The sequence below is a fragment of the Dasypus novemcinctus genome, chromosome 17, assembly GCF_030445035.2.
Source record: "Dasypus novemcinctus isolate mDasNov1 chromosome 17, mDasNov1.1.hap2, whole genome shotgun sequence".
Lineage (NCBI taxonomy): Eukaryota > Metazoa > Chordata > Mammalia > Cingulata > Dasypodidae > Dasypus > Dasypus novemcinctus.
The window spans coordinates 81585804-81595453 of record NC_080689.1 but is presented as its reverse complement, the minus strand read 5'-3'; the positions used below and the strand labels follow the sequence as shown (position 1 = coordinate 81595453).

At 52.1% G+C, this 9650-nt stretch overlaps 1 protein-coding gene across 1 annotated transcript in view; it reads right to left on the bottom strand.

Annotated features, from left to right (window-relative positions):
- The window catches only part of RPIA (ribose 5-phosphate isomerase A), a 35192-nt gene extending 28033 nt beyond the window's left edge, over positions 1 to 7159 (bottom strand). The window contains exons 1-3 of the mRNA XM_058279057.2: positions 6845 to 7159; positions 1370 to 1430; positions 48 to 103 (exon numbers count right to left, since the gene is read on the bottom strand). Of these exons, the coding sequence (XP_058135040.1) occupies positions 48 to 103; positions 1370 to 1430; positions 6845 to 7129 (402 nt within the window). The 5' untranslated portion in view covers positions 7130 to 7159. The remainder of the gene's footprint in view (positions 1 to 47; positions 104 to 1369; positions 1431 to 6844) is intronic.
- Positions 7160 to 9650: the final 2491 nt, after the last annotated feature.

Below are 9650 nucleotides of genomic sequence, written 5' to 3'. Positions count from 1 at the left end.
GTTGAGCACCAGGTGCGCCCAGATGCCGTATGGAGAGCAGGACATACCTGGAAGGACGTGGGGATGCAGACGAGGTTCAGGTTCTCCTGCTTGACTCTTTCAGCTGTGGAGACAAAAGCCGTGTTGGTGGGTTTTCCCTCTTCTCACTTTATTTTGACGATCACATGTAAGGTCTGTTTGAATCCAACAGGGAGGGAAAGGCTGTCTCCCACTGACAGCCGCCTTTCATTGTGTCCCACCCTTGGTGAAAAGCTGGTGACTGCCCTTCTCTCCCAAGACAGGGACACCAAAACGCCTATGGAGTTTAATACTAACCTCAGAAAGAGCATCGGAAGTGCCTGCTAGTATTACATCCTGGCAACATTCTAAGAACTGTGTACCTATGAACTCTTTTAATCCTAACAATCCAAAAGGTGAATTATGATTACTGTCCCCATTTAACAGATGAGGAAACTGAGGAAAGGAAAGGTGAAGTAACTTGCTAGTTACACCTAGTAAGTGGCAGAGCTGGGCTACGATCGATCCCAAGCAGTCTAGCTCCAGTCTTTTGTTGGTCTGCCTCTTGGTTAGGTTTAGGTACCACTATCAAGAAATCCACAGTTAATTCTACGACCTAAAAGCCTCCACATGCTAAGGTGAAAGGTATATACGACTAAAGCCCCTTCCTGGCCAATAAGAAGCTTCCAGAAGCCATCATGCCAGCATGGCAAAGGCCCCTGAAGGACAAAGAGTTCTTGGGACTTGGCCCCTTGGTATCTAGAAGATGAGGTAAGCATTGAGGTAAGGCTCTCCTCTGGTCTTTGTTCTTACAAACAAAAGCGGGGCAGTAAAACCTGTTGAGCAGCCACTGGAGCTGATAATTCCTGAGCCTTTCGCAAGCTCAGAGACACCCCAATCAGAACGAAGTCCACACCTGAAAGAACCAGCAACCCATACCAGGAGACTCATATTCACCCCGGGGTCATGGACAGGGCAAACTGCTCACTCTGTCCTCAATTGGTCAGCTGAGATGGCTGGAAGAACCTGCAGGTTTCAGCGGGCCCAGCTCAAGGTCCCTGGGACCACAGAGAACCAGGGAGGCGTGTGACACCAAGATGATTAAGATTCCAAGGAGCCCTCCCCCTAAACCAGCTCTCCCCTCCAGCTGAGCAGGCCACAAAGCAACGGCTTCCCTCAAGGTGGCTGAAGAGGCCCAGGAATGCCTCTTTCCAGAGAAGTAGAAACACTCAACTGGCCTCACAGAGGCGGCCCCTCACCCGTACGCCCCACGGCTGGAGCCAAGCTGGGCAGGCGCCAAACCTTTGCCCCACTCCACCTCCCGGCCCCATCACCCCACATAAAGCAGCCAGTAGACAAACAGGGCACGCACCTATTCGTTGCACAGCATGGACAATTGTAGAACCACTTCCAATTCCCAGCACTTGGTTATTCTGCCAAAAAGAGAAGAAACCAACAGTTAACACCATTAATGCCACATTTTACTTCCTCTTCAGCCTACCTCCTAGACCTGTGAAATCATGCTGTGGTCAGCAATTCATCCACGCAGGTGCAAGGAAGGTACCGTGCCCATTTTGCAGAAACGTTAAATGTTGAGCCTCAACGCTGCACTTAATCCTGGTGCCCGGGGGCAACTTATCACCAGAGCCCTCCTCTCCATCTCGGACACTGCCAACGTCACCTCCTCCTCCCCACTTCCCACCAGACAAAATTATTGGCATTACATCTTGCAGCATACAAGGTGTTTGCCTAACAGAAATGGCCTGCAGACAAATGCAGAAGGGTTTCTGGCCAACTCCAGGCAGAGAATCAGAAAGGACAGGAAAAAAGACCCTGCGCCTGGGGGAGTCCTAACAGCAGAACACTGGCGCTTCTGGTTTTGAAGCCTCACCGGACGAGCTTAACCACTGAGCCCAGGGGAATGACCGCCTTCACGGGGTGGCATCCCAGGGAACGTCAGACACATCAGGCCTGCTATCTAGAGGTCTCTCAAAGTCAGAAGGGGGATGGGAGGGTCTAAAGTGTTAAAAGAAATAAAACAAAATAAGAGTTTCTACCGCTAAGAGATTTCAAGTGGAGTCTGTAAGTAATTCTGGAGCTGCATCTTGTGCAAATCTCAGCTGGTGTCACAAACTGCCACAGTATGCAAAGCGTCAAGCAACTATGCTCCCGAAACTTTAAGGACATCAGGACATAAACAAATCATAAGATAAAGAACCCGGTTAACTAATCTGAAAGGCAATCGGGAGTACCCCAAATATGCACTAACCACAACCTGTGTAAGCTTCTCCTTTAAAAACCCTTGCCTGACCCTGGTGCGCTGCAGGTGGGAATGAATTAAGATGGTGCCAGGGCTGTGCAGGCCGTTCCCTGGTACCTCAGATGGTTACAGGGAGTTACCTACAGCATGACCCAGGGGTTCCACTCCCGGGTGTGCACCCAAGAAGACTGAGAGCAGCGGCTGAGACGCTCTTCTACCAGTCTTCAAGGCAGCATTATTTACAAAACAGTCAAAAGGTGGAGGCAGCCTAGGGGTTCAGCATCTGATGGTGGAAGAAAAGAGGTGAGCCCTGCCCATGCAGTGGGGTATCGCAGTGGGGTATCACTCAGTAAGTCACGGGAGGAAGTGGGTCCTGATACAGGCTGCAGCATGGGTGAACAGTGGGGAGATATGCTGTCAAGTACGCCAATCACAGAAGGACAGACACTGTACGACTGCATTTGTATGGAATGTCTAGAATAAACAGATCGCAGCGATGGAGAAGGCACCGGGGCCAGGAAGAAGGAGCGGGGCTGTGTGATGAGCGCCACGCTTCTCTTCTGGGTGACGGGTGCTTCGGTAATGGATGGTGGTGATGGTAGCACTGAACTGTAAACTTCAAAAACGGTTAAAATGACAAATTCCGTGATATATATTGATGTATGCATGTAACCACAATTCTTTTTAATTTAAAAAAAAAAAAAAAAAAAGCCTAGCCTGGAAATGCCAAACGGGGACACAGTTTGGGTTGCTACATGAAACTGTGCTCGCTGAATAGCAATCCTAAGACCCAAAAGCCAAATAAATGCCTTTATCGTCCTGCAGCTCAGTTTGTTATCTCGGGTTGACAGAAGTAACCTCAGAACAGCAAGGCACCCCAGCAACTACCCAGAGGACGCCAAGGGGAGCCTATTTTGCAGGAACCCCCCCCCCCCGGAGAACATGGAAAGAAGGCAAAGGCTCAGTTAGGGACACGAGAAATGGGCTTCGTCTTTAACAGCAAGGATGTGTAACAGAGCTAGGGCACTTCCTGAGCAGAAAGGGAAGGAGAAAGGTCTCACAACACCAAGCAGGCATCAACAGAGAGCGGAAGGCACCACGTCAGCAGGCCAGGGGCGGAGGACGGCTCAGCGGGTCTGTGAGGCCACTAACAGCCAGAGGGGGTCGGGGCACCGGCAATCAGGAAGTGGCGTTGGGTTTAGTTTCTAAGCAACTTCCTGGGGACTACTTCCCACCAGTTTATGGCAAAACAGCTCAACACCAAAGGAGGAGCTACTGTTTATCAAGCACATACTAAGCAGCTTACAAAATGTTAGTATAAGTCACGTCTCACAACCCCTTAAAACCACTTATTGGGATAAACTCAAAACTATCGGCAAAAATTTAAGACTCTGAAGTGAGCAGGAGATTAACCGATACCCTTTCAGTGGAATGAGGGAGGCTCCAGTATCATTATCTGATCCAACCCGGGTGAGTGCCTTTGTCTTTGGTTAATCTATTTAACCACTCTCTAAGGATAGACCTTAACCTGTAGGAAATACTTAACATTGAAAATAATCCTTATCCACAGAAATGCACATTAATTATTTCTGTGAGATGCAATTGATGATTACCCTATAGATAGGTAGGTTCTTACAAATTCATTTTAACATTCATGCATTGCATATAAATTTATGGTTCTTTGACTTCTCCTGTGAGCAGGATGAAACCTGTTTTCTAATACCCTCATTTATTTAATGAGGGAAAACAGGTACCCTCCAGGAGTGTACTCTTTAGAGGGCTGGGAGACAAACACACAGCTGCCTGGAACATAAGACACATAGAGGTATAAAGTGCATAGAACTGCAGAGGAGAAAAACCTTTCTACCCTTAGGAGGATAAAGAAATATGAGAGGGATGGCCTTTGAACCATACCTTGAAGGACAAACAGGATTTTAACAGGAAAGGACAGAGGACAGGAATGGACATTCTAGGCCTAGCACAGTGACACTGAAACACACAATACTACTCAGGAGGAGTAAGGGGACACAGCATAAGAATAAGACGACCGTGGGCTCAACCGGTGTTTCCTATTTCCTCCACCACGCTCTGAACCTGGCACACAGGCGACGCTCCAGATGTGTTACATGGAAGTAAGGAGGGGGCCACTTGGGGACCACTGTGCCACCAGCAGATGAGACCTTCTGAAGATGACAACACACACTTGGGAGGACACCGCTTGGGCGGTTGGCAGAGCGGACAAGATAAGGGCAACTGCAATCCTCTGGCCACGACAGAACCCAAACCTGGAGAGGTGGCAGGCCAAAGGAAAGAGACAGCTCTGAGAACCCTTCCAAAGGAGGCAACGCAGTGCAGCACACATCCTACCTCAGTCAACTTAGACAAGTCTTCAACAACTCCAAGGCACCCAGTGCTCAGCGTGACACCGCCTTGCACCGGGGTTGAGGGCAGCCCCCAAGGTGAGGCAGGCTAGTTTAGGGAATGAGAAGACGAACCTCGGACCTGGCAGGAAACCACAGCCGTGAAACACACACCTAGTGAAACCCGCATGAGGGAAGGACCCCCACCACCCAAAAGCTGCTGGAAGAACCTCTCTGGAATCTTCATCCCGGATCAAGGAAAAGCCCGGATAGCCTCAAGGGGCCTTACCATTGGGCCTCTCCCCCTCCAGGGGAATTGATGGGTACAGTCACCAATCAAAACAGCAAGGCTGGGACCCCCTCCCCCAAACACTAACAGGGGAGGAGTAATTAATGGTTGCAAAAGCAACTGCAAGAGCTCTCTCTGGGTTTCTGCTTGGACCAGCCTACAGGTATACTGTGGGACCCATAATCTATTATATTCTCCCGTTTCTATTCTCTTCTCTCGGTTCCTTAATAAACTACTGGCCTAACTGAACTGGCATGTTCTTAAATTCTTTTATGTAACAGCCAAGAACGTAAGAAATCCGGCAACAGAGGGGGCAGCTCAACCTTGACAAAGGCACATGACTGCTCAGTAAATTAGTGGACATGAATTAGTCTGTTTGCAAATTACAGGGATTTTTCTCCTCCTTCCTTCACTCACATTTCTGGCCACTCAACAACTGCTTGACACATATAGGCATGCAATAACACCTGCTGAGTGAATAAAATGAATAGATCGACATTTAAGAGCAGAAAATAGTAAAACTCAAGTAATGCTGGTATCTCAGGAAAGAAGTTTGCCAGGGAAAGTGGGTGCAACTGAGGCAGGGTGAGATGCCCCATGAACTGATGTGGCTGCCAAGGGTTTGGGGCTCTAGTCTGAGGGACGGCTTGCAGGTTTTTTTTATTTAACCAAATACGTAACTATAAGACACAGATCTGGGAAACATGCCACCAAATATTACATCAACAGGTTATTGGGAAAACTTAAGACTTGGGGCTTGTCTGTTCCAACAGATGTCATTTATCCATCCACTAGCTATTCTAGACATCAAAATACTTTTGAAATTTCAGTTTTTCATCTGAGGTGCTGAAGCCAAACATAGGGCCAGATTGCAAGTTTTACACTATCTCTGTGAATACCCACAGAAAATCCTATCACTAAACAGGTTTGCAACAACCTACAGCAGAATGGCAAAGGAACAGGTAGAAGCGTTGGAACAGGAGTCACTCCGTTTGGGTTCTCAGGGCCCTTCGGCCACTCTTTAGACACTGAGCCACAAGTGGCTCTTCCCACTTAACCAGGCTGCCGTGAGGCTCAAACTTCATTTACGCAAAATCCCTTCATACAGCAAAGCGTTGACAAATGTAAAGAACTATCCTTAGAAGAGGACAAGGTAATCTAATAACACTTTCTAAATAGAAAAGGGAGACAAACCGCCAACATGGCCAAGGAAACTCCACTACTGGACAAAGATACTCCACTTGGCCGCCGTCAAAGTGCTATAATTAACTTGACCAGCGATAAATCCAGTCGGGCTCCACCAACACCACCACACCCGCCGCTAAACAAACAACTGGGGCCACGACCTCCCCGCCTAACAGCCCCGCCTGGAAGAACAGCATCCGCCAAACCTCAGCGACGTTTAACGCCTGGGCGCCGGGTTCCCACCCTGGGCTCTCCCTGGGCTCTGCCTGGGCGCCCGGTTCCCCACCCTGGGTTCTCCCTGGGGGCCAGGTTTCCCACCCTGGACTCTCCTGGGCGCGCGCGCGCCAAGCTAAGAAACTCCCAGGAGCGAAATTTCAAAGCACTGTGCCACCCAGCTCTCACCTATGCCCCCTGCCCCAAAACTCGACCGTATGCCACTTGCTGATAAGGAGGCAACACGGCAAGTCCCTTCTAGCACTGGCCCCAAAGATCAGGCACCACCAGGCTCCACTTTACAAACTGTTACTCGACCCGGACGCGGGGTATGGGGATAGCTCAACTTTTGAGGGGCTCGCCCCCAATCCATTCTACATGCACACCGCCTTTAAGGGGCGGAGAATAAAGGGAGCCTGCACCCGGGTAAAAGCACCCCCTCCCCGCCCACGTACCACCCCCCCCCCCCACCCCCGCCAGAAACCTGGGCCACGGCGGCCGTGCCCAGAGCGGGCACCAGGAGCGCCCCTCGTCGCTCACCCTCACGTGGTTCTCCACGGCCGCGCGGCCCGCCAGCCTCTTGGCCTCCTCGGCCTTGGACATCGTGGAGGGGGCCGGGCAGGCACGACCGCCACCCCCGCCGCAAAGGCCCGCACCGCCCGCGCCGCTGTGGGGCTCGGAGTGCGCGCGTCCGGGCGGCTGTACGTGGGAGCCCGGGGCGCCCCAGCTGCCGCCGCCTCCGCCCGAGGCCGCGCCCCCGGCCCGCCCGGGCAGCGGGGCCAGGACCCGCCCGTAGAGGGTGCTGAAGGGCCCGGGGCGCTGCATCCCGACGCCGCGCTCCCGCCTCGCGCGCGCTCCCGCCCCCGTCGCCCCGGAGCCCGGCCCGCCCATGCGCACGGGCCGCATCACCGCCGCGGGGGCTCCCGGGAAATGGAGTTCCGCGGCCCCCGCGGCCCGAGGCCGCGCTGGCCCCTGAACTACCCGCCCCATGGTGCTCCGCGGCCCGACGCAGCTCGCCGGCGACGGGCTCCGAGAGGGGCGCCGAGGCCCCGGGTCCCGCGGGGGGCGCTAGGGGCTCCTGCCTGGAGTCGCTGCGTTCACGCCGTCGTGGGAGAAGCCGGGTGTCAGTTCTGTCCGTCCTCGCGCCGGAGAAGGGCGCGTCGGAGCGGGCACGGTCGTTTTCCCCGCGGGAGGACTTGGTCGTGGACAAGAAAGACCTCCTTGTAGGCTCGTGCTCCCACGGCCCTGGCGCCCGCTGGAGTCCTTCCTCCCACCCGCGGGCCGGGATCACGTGTCCAGTCCTCTACCCCAGGCGCTGTGCTGCCTTTGGCCTTGTTGGATGGCGGGCTCGGTCCTGAGGGAGGCTGACCCCGCCCCCGTGCGTACAGGTGCACCTGCGGTCCTTGGACACTAGCGGGCTGAGTGAATTTAACAGCTTTCTTTTCCCCTTGTCTTCTCTACCTTTAAGATGCTTACGGAATAGTAGGGGACAGAGATTCTAACTGTCCTCGTTTATGGGTGAGGAAATTGACCTTTCCCCATCCACACCCACCACTGGGAGGTCCGTAAAAGCGTGTGACTCTGCGTTTGTACCCCTCGCCCATGTTGGAATCCGACCTCTCCTTCTTCTCCGCGCCTTCCTCTCGGGTGTGCAAAGCCCCCCGTTGCTGCCGCCCTCATCACTTGGGTTTTCTTTACTCTGCCGCCCGCCCTGGGTCGTCGATGTTGGTCTGCAGAAGGAAAAGGTCTTTGAGGTGATGCTTGAATCTAGGTTTTAGGCAGAATTCTGCAATTAGCTTGATTAATAGCGAGCCTCCATTTATGTGGGTCTCTGCACTGTGGAAGTACAGCCTTAGGCAAACTTGTGGCCTTTCTGCAAATTCTTGGGGGCAGACTTTCCCACGACTCAGGCTCCCTGGATCCTCAACACCCACTACCAAAAGGTTGGTAGAGCAAGCGTAAGTGGCCAGGCTCTGCTTTACCCCGCTCGCCTCAGGGCCTTTGCCTGCGGCTGGCCACCACCTGAACCCCTCTGTGTACCCGCCCACTCCCCATCTGCACTGGCAGCTTCTGTCTGTCCTTCAGACCAAAATGCTACCTCCTCAGAGAGATCTTCCTGACCACCCCATACAAATGAGAGTCCCCACCCAGCCTCTGTCACTTCACCCATCATAGAACTTTTCCTGCTCGGTTATTTGGTTTTGTACTTGTTCGTCATCTATCCTCCTTTGTAAAAGGTATTTTTAAGGAGAGGGGCTTTGCTTTTTTCTCTACAGCATCGTTCATTCCCTTTGAACACAGTCTGGCATGTAGATGGCACTCAACAAATGCCTAAGGCATGACCCAATAACGAATCAATTTCATGCCTTAACCCCATGCTCCGCCTTCAGCCATACAGAACTCCAGTCTTTACACACATGCTTTTATTTCCCTGTCTTTGCACACACCATCTACCTTTCTATAATAAGTTCCAGGGTTCATCTGCTCCACTCAGTTTCTTGCTACGTTACTCCACGGAATCCTACTCCTAGTTGAGATGGTTGCTCTTCTGTCTCCCAAGAACTGAAGCAGCCTAGTAAGATAGGGAATCAACAGATGGATCTGGAACCTGGCAAGAAGTCCACGTGGACGTCAATAGCTCCAAGACGGCTGCTGGAAGACCCTCCCCAAGGTCCTGCCACTCAGAAGAAGACTTCCTCCAGAAGCCAGGAGAGGCCAAGATACTCCCCAAGGACTTTATCATTGGGCCTCACAGAATTGATGGGTGGGGTATCAATCAAACAGTAAACAGCTGGAACTCTCCCCTACCAATAGCAAAGGGGTAGAATAATGGTTCAAAAAGCAGGTACAAGTCCTGAACCTGTGCTCTCTCGCCTTGGGACCCCTGTTCCTGCCTTCTACATCCCGCTCTCCCTGTTTTTCCTCCGCAATCATGGCCACACAAGTAAAACCTTGCATTTATAATCTATAATGGGGAATTATAGTCTGTGAATCAGCCCGCTTTATCATTTTGCAGCCCCTTCTTCTCTACCTGGGACCCCTGATCTGTTATTTTCTCCCATTTTTCTTCCCTCCCTACTTTAATAAATTACTGGCCTAACTGACCCAACCTGCTCTTGAAATTCATTTCTGCAGCATAGTCAAGAACCTAGACAAAATCTGGTAACATATTTGGTGAGCCACAGCTAGGAAGTTATTTGTGAAGGGAACCATGGCCTACAGCCTTTTTAATGCCTTCCGTTGGTTCTCCATTTTAAACGGGTTCACCTACGAACCCCATAGGATGTAATCCTGGGAGGGAAGAGGCTGGGGCACAGGAATTCTCGATGTCTCCGCTGTGTGCCCA